A 19,348-nucleotide genomic window follows, 5' to 3' on the forward strand; every position below is an offset into this window, starting at 1 on the left:
AGTTTCTGGCCACTCCCAAGTGAATGGCGATCAGAGAACTTTCCTCACTTGCGTGAACTTCTACACATGACTCCATCCTTTGTACCTCAGTACCTCTACTTTTGAACAAAAACAACCGTCAATGTGTGAGATATGTAATTGAAATTCAGGGATAGTACTCCTCTTACAATGCTATATCTGTATGTTAAAAATAGCTTGAATCAGGTCAATACTTTCTTGAGCCCCCATATACCTAACATAAACATTTTCGGACATCCGGGTGACTTTGTAACGCATATATCGGCCGATATGGGAGCTATCTCAACTAAAATAAAAGTGCGTGTTTTACTCATAACAGTGTATCTTTGTGACTAAAATATATAAATTTGAGCAAAAACTTGACCCATATGACTAATAACTAATATCAGGATTTTCGAACATCCGGTTGACTTTACTCTATATAGGGGTATTCAGACCAGCTTTGTTAATTCGTTAGTCGTTACTCGGTAGTTTTTTATGTGGGTTTTGTTTTTGTAAAATTAACAGATTATCGTTTTACCGAGTAACGAAGTACCAGACTGGCAAGGCGTGATAGTTTTTTACTTGGTAACATCACTCAGCTGTTTGCGTTGTTGCCTGAAAAGTTAACTTAATTCATTGCGAAAAAATACATTTGCTGTCTACTACAAATTATCTTTTGACAAATTTTTCATAAGTAAGAATTTAATATAATTGAATCAACTATTTTAAAACAAAATCTACACCCACTGCTGATGTATGGCAAAAAGTATGTTCACAGTTAAGTGAAGTAAGATAAGATAACATAAATAAATGAGGATTGCGCCGCGACCTAGGGTCTATTGTGCCCTCTCCTAATTCACAACGTCTCAACTAGCCCTAGCAAATTGATGAATTCCAATATACTGCTAGGTGCTATTGAGGCGATGTGATTCCTATTTCGAAACACGGATCCAAGGGCCTTAGTCCTGCGTCTACAGACTGCTGTGCATTCCACTAGCAGGTGTTCTGGAGTTATATACATAAATTATTACTAATAACACTGGTTTACAGAAAAAATGTTCCATGAACGCCACTATCCAATTTGTATGTGGAATGGCTCGCTGATTTCGAAAATCGAGTAAATTTTTTTTTATGGATACGTTTTTGAGATATTTGCAATTTACCGTTATTCGACCAAAAAAAAAAGGTGTCTTCATTTAATCATGTATATCTCACTGACCAGTTGAGCAATCTTACTGCAAATTATAGAAAATAAAAGTGAATGACATTTCCTAAAAATATTGTCTACTCCATTTTTCCATAGGCCTTATAATTTCTGAGAAATTGATTAATCACTTCGTGTCTTTAAATTTTATATGAAAAAATTAAAAAAAAGTAAACTTTGCCAAGGAAAAAATTTTAAAACAAAAGATATTTTTTAAATTTTTTTTTATTTTATATGAAGTCCTGTTTCTTTATAAAAAACTAAGCTACCAACGAACAAAATCCATGGATAAATAGGAAAGTTGTACATGATCAAATAAATATATCCAAGTCGCGCAAAGTCAATGTATACGTACATACATATATGCGTATGTAGTGTGTAAAGTAGGGGTGGGATATCTAGCTATGCGCTGTTTCTGTTAAGTAAAAAGTCAATTTTCATGAGCTTTTTAGTTTTTATAAACTCATTTATTTATATATTAGTAATATATATTAAAACAATGTGTTATTTTTGTCTTAAGTTGATGTTCTTACATTATAGTCGAAATGATTATGTGTTTTGTTTTGTCGTTTATTTAGTTTAGGATCGGTTTCTCTTATGAGGACGTCGGTATGATGGGTGACTATCATACCGACGTCCCAGAAACCTTGGTATCGATTCTCAATTAATTTCATTTGCTGGTGAAACCTTTCGCCATGCTCGTCACTTTCGTCTCCGAGATTTGTCGGAAAAAAACTTAAATGGAAATGCAGAAAATGAATTTTTAAAGACATATTTACGCCTGGAGAAAAAAGAAAATGTAAATAAGTAAATTATAAAGTTTTATATAATTCAATTAAATAAGTTTTGAAAAATCACCCATTTCTGCATAATTTTTGATTAAGTCGCTCACTATCTTCTCGTAGTTTGGACTTTTGTGTTTACCGAAAAAAGAAGAAACGACCATTTCGAAGGAATCCCACGCTGCTGCCTCAACTGGTGACGATAGTCCTTTGACTTGGTCATTATTTATCAACTTTTTTATTTGGGGTCCAACAAATATACCTTCTTTTATCTTGGCCTGGGAAATATTTGGGAAAAAATTTTGCAAATAATTGAATGCTTTGCCTTCTTTGTCCAACGCCTTAACAAAATTTTTAATGAGGCCGAACTTGATGTGCAATGGCGGAAGAATGATTTTTTCCTTCTTTGCAAGTGAGCCGTATTTGATATTATCCACACCAATTGTAAATTCAACTCTTTCCGGCCAATGCTTAATGCAATAGTGGTCTTTACGAGCTCGGCTATCCCATTTGCAGAGAAAGCAGCAGTGTTTTGTGTAGCCACTTTGTAGACCGCATAACATTCCAACGACTTTAAGATCGGCACATATTTTCCAATCATGCTCTTCATATTTGATGAATTTTAACAATTTCTCCATTACCTCGTATATTTCCTTCGTGTTTACTGCATGCGCGATCGGGATCGAGGGCTTTTTGTTGCCATTATGCAGTAATACGGCCTTCAAGCTCAGTTTATTGCTGTCTATGAACAATCGCACCTCCTCGGAATCATATGGTTGACCAAACTCTTTGAATAATCCTGGAATGTCTTTGCAATAGCATACATTGTCTTCCTTCGTATAGTGTTTGGCAAATGGTTCGTGACGATTTCTATAATATGTCACCTTAACATGGGGTGACACGAATTGAAATTGTTGCATACGAGGGGCATGTAGCTCAGCTTTTTCCTTGGATAATTCCAAATCTCTAATCAAATCGTTTAGTTGCGCTTGTGATAGAACGTTTCTCTCGTTTTCCATTAAAAATTCATTACAACTTGATTTCCCATATTCAGATGATCCTTCAGATACTGCTGTTGACAACGAAACTGGATACGCAACTTCAGCTGAATGTGGAACTGGCAATGAAACGGTAGGTACGTTAGCATAAATCACTTTTCTTGATTTTCCAAAGCCAAGTACTTTTGTCATACAAATATAACAATCTTCTGAGTGGCATGTAGGTTCTCGCCATATCATTGGTACATTAAATTTCATGTATCGCCTGAAAAAGAAAAAAATTAAAAATTTCTATTAAATAAAAAGAAGCATAGTTTCATAATTTTAATACGTACTTTGTCGATCCTGATTCCCATTGAACCAATATTATTCGACACAAGGAACACAAAAGACATGACACAGGCATTTTGTATGCATTTTAATTTGCGTGCAGGTATTTAAGAGAAGCAACTTTTTTTTTTTGCTTTTTTGAGGAGTCATTATTACGGTTTACAAGTGTATGAGTCGTTTTGCTTTTATTCATCTCATTGGCGGTTATTTAACATGTCTTATTTTATCGGTATGGAATATCGGTTGTTTATATTCGCCTTTTCTATGTTACCGGCTTATAAAGGATAGTAACTCCACGCTTGGCTCAGATGTGGCCAGAATAGGTACACCTTAGCCCCAGATTTAGGACTATGAAATTTGAGGGATCTTGCGAGAGAGTAGGCGGTAATTGCGAACGGCTTCATTTAGAACTATAATTTTTTTAAGTGGGATGTTCAAGTTGTACAACAGATTCCCATCCACTAACCATTGGTGGAGCGCTTATGTAGGGGCGATAAGATCGACCTCTGCTTTTGTTAGTTTTTTTTTTTTTTGCTTTATTCCATTTGAGAATTTAGGAAACTACGTATTAAGCATTATTTTATGAGAAATGTCGATTTTCTATCCCTTTGGAACAATTTTGTTATATATTGGGTTTAAGTGCGTATGCACTAATTTGGTTTTTAGTAGCCCGCCTCCGCTGAAAGATATATTCAGGATTGTGTTTTTTCCATTATTGGCGAAAGCCATCCAGCGGGGTCGAAAAGTAACATATATGTGAGTTTTTAATATTGTTAGACCGAAATCTTACTTTGTTTTTTTTCTACCAATATGTGAGGTATTGGAAATTGTGGCTCTAGTGGTAGTCGTGCGACGTACCGGCCATTATTTGATCGAGTAGTTGTAGCTTTACAGAAGTCTTCACAATATTGATCTTTTATAGTTTGAAATTTCCTTAATTGTGAATTAAGGTATTTATTTGTATTGGACTCAACTTGAGTTGGTTTGGTTGTAACTAGTTCGGTAACTAGTCCACTTTGTGTTTCGCTGTGCAGCGTTTGAACTTTTTGAGCCTTTGAGCAGCATGGTGTCTCTTGGCAATTTTTAGTAAATTGGCTTTGGGGATTTACTTTTGTAATTAAATCCGTGGTTCTTGATTTATAAGCGCTTTTATAGGGTGAGAGGGGAAATCTGCTGGTATGAAGCATGGAGTTGTGTCTTTTGTGACAATATGAGCAATTAAATTTGCTTTTGCATTGATTAAGATTGTGTGAGTGGGACAAGCAGTTTGTACAGAGTCTTTTTGATCTGACAAAGTTGTTCCTTTCATTGACATTCAATTTTTTAAACTTCTCGCAAGTTTTAAGCTTATGCCCCCTTGTGCATAGTTCGCATGACATATGTTTTCGTTGTTCAGATGTGAACGATTGCGTTTTGTGAAAGTTTTTGTTTAAATTGTTTTTGTTACTAACTTGGGGTCTATTGAAGCTTCTATTTTGGTCGTATTTAGTGTTCTTAGTTTTGATTATTTTTTCTTCCAACCTTTCCGCAATTTCATATTGGGTGGTGAGAAAGTCTTTCATTTGTTGCCACGTTGGGCACTTTTTTAAAAATTTCTATTAAATAAAAAGAAGCATAGTTTCATAATTTTAATACGTACTTTGTCGATCCTGATTCCATTGAACCAATATTATTCGACACAAGGAACACAAAATATTCGGAGTCCATGGTTTATCAATATTTTTAGGCGCAATACCAAAATATTTTGAACATATAGATTGGATCGAATCTCTAAACTGCCTCCGATGCCGTACAAGAGTATATTCACCGCATATGTAACAGAACATATCCGAATCGTTGGTACACTCAATTTCTCGCGTACATTTACTCATTTTATTTTTAAAAATAGCTTACGGTTTCTTATATTGTAATTATAAACTGGAACCGGCGAGCCTTACAGATATTAATTTTGTAATTAATTAATTTTTATTACTTTCAAGGGGCATTTATCCTTATACATAGCTTGATCGCGATAAAATAAAAAAAGGCAAGACCTACCTAAACAAAAAAGTTCCTTCATATTAACGAGCCGGGGGAAAAAAATACTACCTGCTGTTGATGCTGTTGATTATAAATATTATAGTTTTATTTAAAAATAAAATGTTAACAAGCGGTACGGCAAGACTCCAATGCCGAATATGATTTGACGCTGCTCGTGATCGAATTTCCGCGCATCGATATTAAAAAGTAGAAAATTGCGGTAGAATGGTGTAGGTATCGACGCGGCAGTGTCTATGCGAGACTTGGTAGCGAATGTCAATGGGTGAAAGTTGCTCTGCGGCCTGTGAAGATCGAATTGTACCTCCTGTCCTGTTGTCCATTCTTTTTGTTGAGTGGGTACAGGTGTGGTGAGTTGTGTTGGTGTAGTGTGGTGATGTAAGTGGATGGCGCCATCGGATGTGGTGTATTATGCTGTCTTGCTAGGGTGCGCCAGTTTTTCCCAGGTAGAGTGGGGGGATGCTTAACTCATTTAAACATCCTGGACCCCTAGGCGAATATTTTGCCTAGTTTTCCACGAATATGTTGCTATCTGTATTTTGGCGTATTGCTGGTGGAGTAGCCGAGGCGCAGAATACATTCTGAGAACAGAAGTATTTGATGATGGAGTGGTAATATACTCACATTTATTCCGGTGTGCAGAGAACGGATTTGATTTAAACATGACACAGGCATTTTGTATGCATTTTAATTTGCGTGCAGGTATTTAAGAGAAGCAACTTTTTTTTTTTGCTTTTTTGAGGAGTCATTATTACGGTTTACAAGTGTATGAGTCGTTTTGCTTTTATTCATCTCATTGGCGGTTATTTAACATTTCTTATTTTATCGGTATGGAATATCGGTTGTTTATATTCGCCTTTTCTATGTTACCGGCTTATAAAGGATAGTAACTCCACGCTTGGCTCAGATGTGGCCAGAATAGGTACACCTTAGCCCCAGATTTAGGACTATGAAATTTGAGGGATCTTGCGAGAGAGTAGGCGGTAATTGCGAACGGCTTCATTTAGAATTATAATTTTTTAAGTGGGATGTTCAAGTTGTACAACAGATTCCCATCCACTAGCCATATTTGGAGCGCTTATGTAGGGACGATAAGATCAACCTCTGCTTTTGTTAGTTATTTTTTTTTTTGCTTTATTCCATTTGAGAATTTAGGAAACTACGTATTAAGCATTATTTTATGAGAAATGTCGATTTTCTATCCCTTTGGAACAATTTTGTTATATATTGGGTTTAAGTGCGTATGCACTAATTTGGTTTTTAGTAGCCCGCCTCCGCTGAAAGATATATTCAGGATTGTGTTTTTTCCATTATTGGCGAAAGCCATCCAGCGGGGTCGAAAAGTAACATATATGTGAGTTTTTAATATTGTTAGACCGAAATCTTACTTTGTTTTTTTTCTACCAATATGTGAGGTATTGGAAATTGTGGCTCTAGTGGTAGTCGTGCGACGTACCGGCCATTATTTGATCGAGTAGTTGTAGCTTTACAGAAGTCTTCACAATATTGATCTTTTATAGTTTGAAATTTCCTTAATTGTGAATTAAGGTATTTATTTGTATTGGACTCAACTTGAGTTGGTTTGGTTGTAACTAGTTCGGTAACTAGTCCACTTTGTGTTTCGCTGTGCAGCGTTTGAACTTTTTGTGCCTTTGAGCAACATGGTGTCTCTTGGCAATTTTTAGTAAATTGGCTTTCGGGATTTACTTTTGTAATTAAATCCGTGGTTCTTGATTTATAAGCGCTTTTATAGGGTGAGAGGGGAAATCTGCTGTTATGAAGCATTGAGTTGTGTCTTTTGTGACAATATGAGCAATTAAATTTGCTTTTGCAATGATTAAGATTGTGTGAGTGGGACAAGCAGTTTGTACAGAGTCTTTTTGATCTGACAAAGTTGTTCCTTTCATTGACATTCAATTTTTTAAACTTCTCGCAAGTTTTAAGCTTATGCTCCCTTGTGCATAGTTCGCATGACATATGTTTTCGTTGTTCAGATGTGAACGATTGCGTTTTGTGAAAGTTTTTGTTTAAATTGTTTTTGTTACTAACTTGGGGTCTATTGAAGCTTCTATTTTGGTCGTATTTAGTGTTCTTAGTTTTGATTATTTTTTCTTCTAACCTTTCCGCAATTTCATATTGGGTGGTGAGAAAGTCTTTCATTTGTTGCCACGTTGGGCACTTTTTTAAAAATTTCTATTAAATAAAAAGAAGCATAGTTTCATAATTTTAATACGTACTTTGTCGATCCTGATTCCCATTGAACCAATATTATTCGACACAAGGAACACAAAATATTCGGAGTCCATGGTTTATCAATATTTTTAGGCTCAATACCAAAATATTTTGAATATATAGATTGGATCGAATCTCTAAACTGCCTCCGATGCCGTACAAGAGTATATTCACCGCATATGTAACAGAACATATCCGAATCGTTGGTACACTCAATTTCTCGCGTACATTTACTCATTTTATTTTTAAAAATAGCTTACGGTTTCTTATATTGTAATTATAAACTGGAACCGGCGAGCCTTACAGATATTAATTTTGTAATTAATTAATTTTTATTACTTTCAAGGGGCATTTATCCTTATACATAGCTTGATCGCGATAAAATAAAAAAAGGCAAGACCTACCTAAACAAAAAAGTTCCTTCATATTAACGAGCCGGGAAAAAAAAATACTACCTGCTGTTGATGTTGGCCTTAAAAAAATTAATGAATTTACCAAGATATGCGTGTGTGCATGTATGTATGCAAGTTTGAATTAAATTTATTTGCATTAGGAATTTTCCGCAATTAATTAATTAACATGACTACAGGGGTTTCGAACCTGACACCTCTTGCTTTCGATGCAAACTACCTACTACAACAGTATTTGAGTATTACTGTTCTAAAAGTATTATTTGATTTTTTTTAAACGAACAGCGTTATTAGTTTATTCTAATGATATTCGAAAACAAGACATTCAAAAACCCACTCCTACTTTACACACTACATACGCATATACATACGTATACATTGACTTTGCGCGACTTGGATATATTTATTTGATCATGTACAACTTTCCTATTTATCCATGGATTTTGTTCGTTGGTAGCTTAGTTTTTTATAAAGAAACAGGACTTCATATAAAAAAAAAAATTTAAAAAATATCTTTTGTTTTAAAATTTTTTCCTTGCCAAAGTTTATTTTTTTTAATTTTTTCATAAAAAAAATTTAAAACGCGAAGTGATTAATCAATTTCTCAGAAATTATAAGGCCTATGGAAAAATAGAGTAGGCAATATTTTTAGGAAATTTCATTCACTTTTATTTTCTATAATTTGCGTGAGATTGCTCAACTGGTCAGTGAGATATACATGATTAAATGAAGACAGCTTTTTTTTTGGTAAATTTTTGGTAAATTACGGTAAATTGCAAATATCTCAAAAACGTGTCCATAAAAAAAAATTTACTAGATTTTCGAAATCAGCGAGCCATTTCACATACAAATTGGATAGTCACTGTCACCTCTGACCCTGTTCATCGCCAGCCTTTCGGCTTCCTCAGAAGTTCTTCTCTCCTGGAGGTGCTTAAGGTACCATTTTAGGCTGTCACCGCTCATACCTTCCTACGAGGGTCATCATGCCCACCCGGACGACCTGTTGGTGGTAGAGGGGGCAGTCTTCCCATGCGCCTCCTATTTCTTTTGCGCGCACGTCCTGCTGCGCAAGTTCGTTGCGACTCCCCTCAGCTGGTCCTGCCTACTGAGCACCGCTGCATGAGGGCATGTCATCATCGTCCTCTTTGGCATGCTCCTCAAACAGCGCTCGCTCCTCAGGCGATAGGGCGTCTAGGAAACTAAACTCGCGTTTAGCCCCTGAGCCTTTCTTGCCTGCAACAGTATCGCCGTTGATTCCGTTGCCTATTGTCGTCTGCGTTGGTCTTAGCCTAGTCGTAGTTTTACGTTTGGTTATTGTTATGTCGTTGTTCATCTTTGCCGTACGACCCTTGGCTCAACGAGGTGAGCTGTCGGGTCTATGTATTTTAAGGGGAACTCAAAGGTCCACCGCGCCATAGCCCCATAACGCGGTAAGGTCACCGCTTCTTCCCAATTCGGCCTGGTGTTTAGTTTTTTAGTATGTGACATGTTAATAGTATGTGGTTTTAGGAAAAATAGATAAAATCGTTTCGTTGTATCTGTCGGTATTGGAGTTATATATAGTATATGTATATATAAAATTGCTTGGATTTCCATCCTCAGGTTGACGTTTTACACCATAAAGTATTTCTCTGGCTTTGATTTTTGTAAGTTGCAAGAGTATAATATTTTCGGTTGCACCCGTACTTAGCCCTTCCTTACTTGTTATACTATATATAAGATTTCCTTTATTTTATATATAGAAAACGGGAAAGCAAGCACGACCAATAAGGTAAGCATTGTGGTTTTATCACTTAAACTTTTAATATTATTATTAATAATTCAAAATCTTTAAAGTGAAACGAATTGTGCGGTTACGAATATAATTAACCCTTAGCCACCTAACGTCTTTTTTAGACACTCTACCACCTAACGTCGGTCAAAGTTAACTTAATTTTAGTGTTTAAAGTATAAATAGAGTAATAAAACACGCAAAAATCGCACATAACTTTTTTGTACCTTTTATTTAATATTAACAAAAAATTAACTTAAAAGAAGTTTCATACTTCAATAACATTTTTTATTCATTGTTATACGAATTTTGTAAGAAAACGTAGATACTTTTATAAAATGAGATCTAATTAGGAAAAAAATATTCGAACTTAAAATTTTTTTCTTTTTTTTATAACTTAAAAACATGGACTTCAATAATAAATTGTTTTTGGCGCGATTAAATCGCAATTAAAATAAAATTGCAACCTGCCAACAATCACAATTTTTGGCGGCATGGTATACACATTTTTTGGGAACATTCAATACAAATTGGATTTTTGCATTCAAAACACATGTGGAATGTCTTGCGTTTCTTTTTGGGATCACATAGTGAACAGGTTTTACGTTTCTCAAATTTTTCTACGTTGTCGGCCAGCGATGTACTGGGTACTTGATCCATTTTCAGTACACGGCGAATAGCGCCTTGAAGTTCTCTGTGTAATCCATTCTGGTATGCACGGCGTTCTAAATGTGGTTTCACGAGATCTTCAGCTAATTTCTTCATAAAATTAAACCGAAGTACCTTTTCCTGTGTTTGGTTCATCTTGCTTACGATATACATATGCATTTACAGCAGAAATATCTAGCATTCTATAGAAGATCGCCATTGGCCATCTCTGCGTTCGCCGAGAAGTGGAGTAAATGGCACATTTTTGATCCAGCATGTCTACTCCGCCTTTTGTGCTGTTATAAAACATCACCATTTCTGGTTTTTTAGTATTAGGATCAATGTTGGAAGTATGATGCATGCTGGACAGAATAAGGACGGATTTGTTAGCCTTTGGCACAAAAGATACCAATGTTGCATCGGACGTGAATCCAAAAATGGACGAACCAACTTTTCGATGACGACTAGGGAGAAAGTTAGGAGGAATTTCTCGTTCGTTCTTTTTAAGGGTACCCACGAGTGTCAGCTGCTTTTTCTTCAAAATGTTCATAAGCTCAACTGAAGTAAACCAATTATCGGTTGTTATATTTCTGTTGGTGCCTTCAATCGTAGATATCAATCTCAAAACAGCCTGGGTAGGTTTGCCTAGTTTATGGTACTCAACAGGTAAGCCTTCACTGTCAGAGTCCTTTCCCAAGTATAGGTAGGCATTCAAAAGGTACCCTGTTGTGGCGTCAGTAATGCACATAATTTTAAGGCCATATTTATGAGATTTCTTTGGCATAAACATTTTTGAATATGTAGATGTATACAAAATTTATTGTATTATAAGTTTTGTTTTTATTTTAATAATGTAAAACAACGAATTTATAAATTTAAATATTATAAATATTATAGTTTTATTTAAAAATAAAATGTTAACAAGCGGTACGGCAAGACTCCAATGCCGAATATGATTTGACGCTGCTCGTGATCGAATTTCCGCGCATCGATATTAAAAACGACGCGGCAGTGTCTATGCGAGACTTGGTAGCGAATGTCAATGGGTGAAAGTTGCTCTGCGGCCTGTGAAGATCGAATTGTACCTCCTGTCCTGTTGTCCATTCTTTTTGTTGAGTGGGTACAGGTGTGGTGAGTTGTGTTGGTGTAGTGTGGTGATGTAAGTGGATGGCGCCATCGGATGTGGTGTATTATGCTGTCTTGCTAGGGTGCGCCAGTTTTTCCCAGGTAGAGTGGGGGGATGCTTAACTCATTTAAACAACCTGGACCCCTAGGCGAATATTTTGCCTAGTTTTCCACGAATATGTTGCTATCTGTATTTTGGCGTATTGCTGGTGGAGTAGCCGAGGCGCAGAATACATTCTGAGAACAGAAGTATTTGATGATGGAGTTGTAATATACTCACATTTATTCCGGTGTGCAGAGAACGGATTTGATTTAAACATGACACAGGCATTTTGTATGCATTTTAATTTGCGTGCAGGTATTTAAGAGAAGCAACTTTTTTTTTTTGCTTTTTTGAGGAGTCATTATTACGGTTTACAAGTGTATGAGTCGTTTTGCTTTTATTCATCTCATTGGCGGTTATTTAACATTTCTTATTTTATCGGTATGGAATATCGGTTGTTTATATTCGCCTTTTCTATGTTACCGGCTTATAAAGGATAGTAACTCCACGCTTGGCTCAGATGTGGCCAGAATAGGTACACCTTAGCCCCAGATTTAGGACTATGAAATTTGAGGGATCTTGCGAGAGAGTAGGCGGTAATTGCGAAGGGCTTCATTTAGAATTATAATTTTTTAAGTGGGATGTTCAAGTTGTACAACAGATTCCCATCCACTAGCCATATTTGGAGCGCTTATGTAGGGACGATAAGATCAACCTCTGCTTTTGTTAGTTATTTTTTTTTTTTGCTTTATTCCATTTGAGAATTTAGGAAACTACGTATTAAGCATTATTTTATGAGAAATGTCGATTTTCTATCCCTTTGGAACAATTTTGTTATATATTGGGTTTAAGTGCGTATGCACTAATTTGGTTTTTAGTAGCCCGCCTCCGCTGAAAGATATATTCAGGATTGTGTTTTTTTCCATTATTGGCGAAAGCCATCCTGCGGGGTCGAAAAGTAACATATATGTGAGTTTTTAATATTGTTAGACCGAAATCTTACTTTGTTTTTTTCTACCAATATGTGAGGTATTGGAAAATTGTGGCTCTAGTGGTAGTCGTGCGACGTACCGGCCATTATTTGATCGAGTAGTTGTAGCTTTACAGAAGTCTTCACAATACTGATCTTTTATAGTTTGAAATTTCCTTAATGGTGAATTAAGGTATTTATTTGTATTGGACTCAACTTGAGTTGGTTTGGTTGTAACTAGTTCGGTAACTAGTCCACTTTGTGTTTCGCTGTGCAGCGTTTGAACTTTTTGTGCCTTTGAGCAACATGGTGTCTCTTGGCAATTTTTAGTAAATTGGCTTTCGGGATTTACTTTTGTAATTAAATCCGTGGTTCTTGATTTATAAGCGCTTTTATAGGGTGAGAGGGGAAATCTGCTGTTATGAAGCATTGAGTTGTGTCTTTTGTGACAATATGAGCAATTAAATTTGCTTTTGCAATGATTAAGATTGTGTGAGTGGGACAAGCAGTTTGTACAGAGTCTTTTTGATCTGACAAAGTTGTTCCTTTCATTGACATTCAATTTTTTAAACTTCTCGCAAGTTTTAAGCTTATGCCCCCTTGTGCATAGTTCGCATGACATATGTTTTCGTTGTTCAGATGTGAACGATTGCGTTTTGTGAAAGTTTTTGTTTAAATTGTTTTTGTTACTAACTTGGGGTCTATTGAAGCTTCTATTTTGGTCGTATTTAGTGTTCTTAGTTTTGATTATTTTTTCTTCTAACCTTTCCGCAATTTCATATTGGGTGGTGAGAAAGTCTTTCATTTGTTGCCACGTTGGGCACTTTTTTCGTGATGAGAGCGATTGCTCCCATAGAAGTAACGACTTTTCTGGTAATGCGGCGGTGCAAATGTGTATCAGAATTGGGTCCCAGCTGTCTGTGGGAATATTTAGTGTCGATAGAATCGACAAACAATTTGAAACAGTGGATTCTAGTTTGATGAATTCTACACTTGTTCCTTTTTTGACTTTTGGCAAGTTCATTAGTGTCGTTACTTTCTTATCGACCAGTATTCTGTTGTTTTAATATCTAGCTTTTAGAGCTTCCCAAGCCAAATTGAAATTGTCGTCATTTAATGCGAACTGTTTGACTATTTCGCCTGCTTGACCTTTAGTTTTGTATCTGAGGTGATACAATTTTTGCGCATGTGATAATTGAGGATGGTTTATGTACACGGCCGTGAACATGTCCCGGAAGGACGGCCATTCTTCATAACCTCCGTAAAAGGTTTCTGTGTCACATGCGGGCAGCTCGAGGTGGATTCCTGAACTTGCCTCTTGATATTGTTGCATTTGTGGCAGCTCTACTCTACTGTGGGGAGTAGGTGCAATTGCTTTTATTAGCTTAAATTGATCGGAGATCATAGCTTTCGTTTCTTCATATTGGTCTAAGAGGTTTTCGTAAATATCGTAAGCCGATGATTTAAAATTTTGTGGTAGATCTGAATTGTCAGAATCTACAATGGCGTCATGAGCCGTTTGGAATCGAGTCCAAAAATTTTTAAGATTTTGGCCTTTTACTTCTAATAACGATTCCGAGTTTTCGTGAATCGGTGAAGAAGCAAATCTAGTGCAGTATCTTGTTAAACTGTCACTTTCTGAAATGAATTTAATAGCCTGTTTTGAGCGTATAGCTGCTGCAGGTGTATTATGATTTTTTCCGTTATTAACCATTTTTATTATATTGTGTATTAAAATTTTTCTCAGAGTAAACTGATTTATAGTATCTATGTGAAGCGATAAAGTATAGAAAATGAAATACTCTTATTATTTACATAAGAGTTTGTTATTTCGGATAATATTAGCACAACGTATTTTTATTAATATCGCTTTGTATTTATTTGAATTGTTAATTGCTATTAAAAACCGCGTTTTTTATTTATCTTATATTTATTTATTAAAATATTTGATGTCCGTATAATATTTTATTTAGGTACACCCTAATACTTGGACTTATATGTATGTTTGTATGTGCGTATGAAGTTGCTTACAAGAATGATAGAATACAAGATTACGACACTAGTTTACAGTTAGTTTTTTTCGGTTTAGCTCATGACAGTTCTTACAAAAACAAATACATTGTTCAACAATTTCGTGACGTAACAGTTTTGCCTTGAGAAGAACAAGCATAGAAATGCATACAAATTGTAAACAGAAAAGTAAACATATTTTGAAATTCCCAAAATAATATTAATTCATTCGTCTTTGCAGGAAAAATTTCAGTGGAATGTTTAGAATATTGTTGCGAGAAAATATGTATATAATTAGTTTTAGGCACATCCACAATAAATAGAGTAGCATGTGTGGAAATTGTTCAAATGAAGAAAACCAGTGTAAGTGTACTGTTGTATTTATTTTAATTTCTAAGCATAAATATATAAATTTTTTAAAATGAAATGTGCAGTGGCTTGTTGTAATAATTACTATGCAATTAAAGGATCGAAAACGAGTTTTTTCAGTTTTCCGGCCGATTTAAAAGTTGCCAAAAAATGGGTGTTATTTTGCAAAAGAAATGATATATTTAATACTAAATTAAAAATTTCACAATTCTTTTATCATAATTTCATACATCTGATACATCTGAACTTATAATATACTTATGTACTATATATTTATATACAACACAAGAAACGTCTTCTTCATTTGAATCACAACTTAATAGACAATTTTATTATCAATAGACCGGTTTATTTCTTTAGAAATGATTCAAATCTTTTCACTCAACAATATTCAATCGCTTCACTAAAATTTTTCATTAAAATCGAAAGAATTAATAATATTTTGCGAATTTACAAAAGTGTTTACTTTTCTGTATGCACGAATTGTTTGTGTGTTTTTGATTATGCCTTGTTCGTAAGCAATTGAGAGCTCGTTAGAGAGATCAATTGCTTTTTGTGCACAATTCTGCTTGTTTTATGTTCGCTCTGGAGAGAGAGCGCGTGAAAGGAATTGAAAAAAAGGTGCACTCGTTTATATGTAAATATGCACTTTGTAAATATGTTTTTATTTTTTAGTTTATATTTTCAAATATGTCCTTCTCAATTTTTGTATGCAGTCCTGCTTATTACTTTATTAAGCACAAGGGGTACTGCCGGAAATTTGTCATAGATATTTGAATTTTTGGTTTGTTGAATTTGGACCAAAGTAAGTATATATATATTTAAGAATATATACATGTATGTGTACATGTAATGATATAGATTATATACACATGTACTAGATACACATGTAAAATGCGGTAATTTGAATTTTACAGTATCGTAAGCCGTAATTTTTTTTTTTTTTTTTTTTTAGATTTCCTTTATTTACAATCTGTCCGAGGACAATAAGCAAATTGTGTAATACTACATTAACTTAACCTAAGTTGCTGTACTCCAGTGAGTACAGAACTAATATACAGAAGTGCATATAATAAGATATACATATGTACATACTTATAAACAGCTTATTTTCTATATGGCAAATCTAATATATGAAGCCGTTTAAGACGGTTAATTTCGTTTGAGTCATCTAATAGGGCTATTGCAACTGGGTTAGTATGATAACTCAATCTATTAAAATAATTTGTACTGAATCTTTTGATTTCATTTTTAACTAAAGCTAAACCTGTATCCTTAATGATTGTTTTATTTGACACAAACCAGGGTGCATTTAAAATTTTCCTAAGTGCAATATTTTGAAATCTTTCGAGAATTTCGATGTTTGAAGTACTTGCTGTACCCCACAGCTGGATGCCGTACGTCCAAATAGGTTTAAGCATAGTTTTGTAAAGTAGTAATTTGTTTTCTATACTTAGTTCTGATTTCTCCCCTAAAAGCCAGTTCATTCTTTTAAGCTTCAGATTTAATTGTTTTCTCTTAGTTTGAATGTACAATTTCCAGGTCAGTCTTCTGTCCAGATGCAAGCCTAGGTACTTAACTTCGCTTTTAGATGGTATCTCAGAATTATTCAGAAAAATACTTGGACAATTACCTTTTCTCAAGGTGAAGGTGACGTGCACAGATTTGTCTGTGTTCACTGCAATATTCCACTTTTTGAGCCAAACATCAATCCTTCTAACTACTTCTTGTACCATAATCGAAGCTTCAATTGCACAAGGGCCGCATGCTAAAATTGCTGTGTCATCTGCATATGTGGCAGTTAGTACGTTATCCAACAAAGGAATATCACTTGTGTATATTGTATACAAAACTGGGCCTAACACGCTACCTTGTGGGATTCCTGCCTCAATTCTATAAATATTTGATCGCTCTTCCCGAACTTTGACGTAGAAAAATCTATCATTCAGATAAGATTTAAGCAATAGAAAAAATGGAGCAGGTAATAGTTTTTTGAGTTTGTACATGAGCCCAGTGTGCCAAACACGATCAAAAGCCTGTTGAATATCGAGAAAAACAGCAGAGCAGTACTGTTTAGATTCTAGTGCATTTCGAATAGTATTAACAATACGATGGCATTGCTCTGGTGTTCCGTGATTTTAACGAAAACCGAACTGGTGTTCGGGAATGATAGATCGTTTTTCTAGCTCAGGCAGTAGTCTTCCAAGAAGTATTTTTTCAAATACTTTGGAGAGCGTTGGCAGTAAACTTATTGGCCTATACGACTTCATTTCACTTTCTGGCTTGTTCGGTTTTTGTATCATAATAATTTCTGAGCACTTCCATTGAAGAGGAAAGTATTGTAAACGAAGTACTGCGTTAAATAGAAGTGTTATATATTTGAGTGTTGCGTCTGGCAAGGATTTTAAAACTTTTGCATTAATTTGATCATAGCCGGGTGCTTTATTGTTGCTGAGTATCATTATTTGGTTAGCGATTTCGTGTGAATGGAAAGGTTCGATGGGCAAATCCATTTGACAGGGACTAACTAAGAATTCGTTATGTCATCATTATCTGTTGCAGTACAAAGATTAAAAGGTTGGAAAATTTTCGTTAAGTGCATAGCGAATGCATCAGCTTTTGAAAGGTCAGAGCGACACCATTCACCATTTAAGTTTTTGATCAGGGAATTTTTAAGGGTTGGGCGTTTAATATATTTGGTGGCTTTCCACAACGAGAAGTCATCATTTTTTGTGCCTAAAGATTTTAAATAGTTTTGTATACAATCGTTTTTAAATTCAAATAAACGTTGTTTAAGCTCTTTGGTTATTTTATTGAGGGCAGTTTTATCATTTCGATTCCTACTGATTTGCCACCTTTTTCTTATAGTTCTTTTTGTTTGTATTAATTTTCTGATCTCTATTGTGAGTATAATGCTGCTATTTTGGTTTAGCTCCTGCCTACATTGAGGGGTTGACAAGATTGCTGCTTCGTGAATCGCTATATTAAAATTTTCAACAGCTTCATCCAGTTCTTCAAATGTTTTGAGACTAATATTTAGATTCAAATTAGCGTTTTGTTCTAGCTCTTTTTGAAAAAGGTCGACATCTGTGGATTTAGAAAAAATTCCTCTTCTTTTAGTATAGGAGTGCATGAAATTATTGTAGTTTAATATTATAGGCGAATGATCAGAGCTAAGATCATTTGAGTCAAAGATTGCAAGGCAGCTCGTAGGAATACCATTAATTACAAAAAAGTCAAGCAGATCTGGAATTTTTTTAATATCAGATGGCCAGTAAGTAAGCCGTAAATTAAACCAGTTTGGGTACCGATTTTCGCTAAGTTTTAACTAGGAAAACCGTACTATACATATGTATGTACATTTAAGCATATATTAAATATGAAATGAAATTAATACGCTCACTTTGATTTGGGGTTAACGTATGTATGTATGCATATGCCCCTTTTCTTGCCAATTCCTTTTGTCTTCTTCCACGGTCTTCCAGCTGCCTGACTTCTTGTGCGTATTGTTGTTTGTATGTAAGTTTATGTTTTAAGTTCGCGCCCGAATGTTTGTTGTATTTATATATTTTTATTTTAGGGTTTCGCGCCCGGTTTGTGTGTTTTTTGTGTTTGTAAAATGTTGTATGTTTTGGCTTTGTAAGTTTATGTTCTTGTCACCCCAGCTTTGTTTTTTTTTATTGTTTTTTTTTTCGTACCACTGCACTTTGTTTTGTTTTATTTTATAATGACACTTTGTTTTCGTTTTTGTCACTTCATTGAACTTTTGTGTTTAGTTTGTTAACACTATTTTTGTTGTTTTTTTGTTTGTTTTGTATTTAACTCGCACTTTTAATATGTGTACACATATGTTTGAAATAATTTGTGCATAGATTTGTTTGTATGTATATATATTTTTCTTTTCCTTGTACCACTACACTGTATTGTATTTGTTTCTATAATGGTGAGTTAGTGTTTTATTTTTGTGTTTTCACAATTGTCACTTTTTGTCGCCTCTTTTTATTTTTTGCGAAATGCCAGTAAATAAAAAGTAATACATATACATACATATGTATATATATGTGTATATATTTATATTTGCGCGTTACTGATCTTTTTTCATATATTTATGTATCTGTTTGTTTTATTTCTGTTCTTTCACAGCACTCGTTTGGTTGTTTTTTGTTAGAGCCTTATTACACACGGCAACTTTTGTTGCGGCAACTCTTAGTTTATAGGCGAGGGGGCGACGAGGAGAGGAGAATCGCGCCGAGTTTCCAGTGTTCAGCAACTCGCTTTGTGTTCTTATTCGTAACAGTTCGCTGCGACGTTTTTCGGCATTCGTGTTCTCTCTTTCGTAGTACATAGTTGCATTTGCGTATATTTTTTTGAAATTAATATTTTGAATATATTTAAAAAATTTAATTTCATCTTTTGGTA

The 19,348-nt window shown here is 34.8% G+C and overlaps 1 protein-coding gene across 2 annotated transcripts in view; it reads left to right on the forward strand.

Moving 5' to 3' along the window:
* Positions 1 to 19,348, forward strand: part of LOC126765668 (uncharacterized) — a 528,704-nt gene that overhangs the window by 504,253 nt on the left and 5,103 nt on the right. The window contains exon 11 of one of the 2 annotated variants that reach the window (XM_050483270.1): positions 19,073 to 19,252. The exons of the other annotated variant lie outside the window; for it this stretch is intronic. Coding sequence (XP_050339227.1) covers positions 19,073 to 19,146 — 74 coding nt within the window. The 3' untranslated portion in view covers positions 19,147 to 19,252. Of the gene's footprint in view, positions 1 to 19,072; positions 19,253 to 19,348 lie in introns of those variants that run through there. 2 annotated transcript variants of the gene reach the window in all.

Source organism: Bactrocera neohumeralis, unplaced genomic scaffold (genome assembly GCF_024586455.1).
Source record: "Bactrocera neohumeralis isolate Rockhampton unplaced genomic scaffold, APGP_CSIRO_Bneo_wtdbg2-racon-allhic-juicebox.fasta_v2 cluster11, whole genome shotgun sequence".
Taxonomy (NCBI): Eukaryota; Metazoa; Arthropoda; class Insecta; order Diptera; family Tephritidae; genus Bactrocera; species Bactrocera neohumeralis.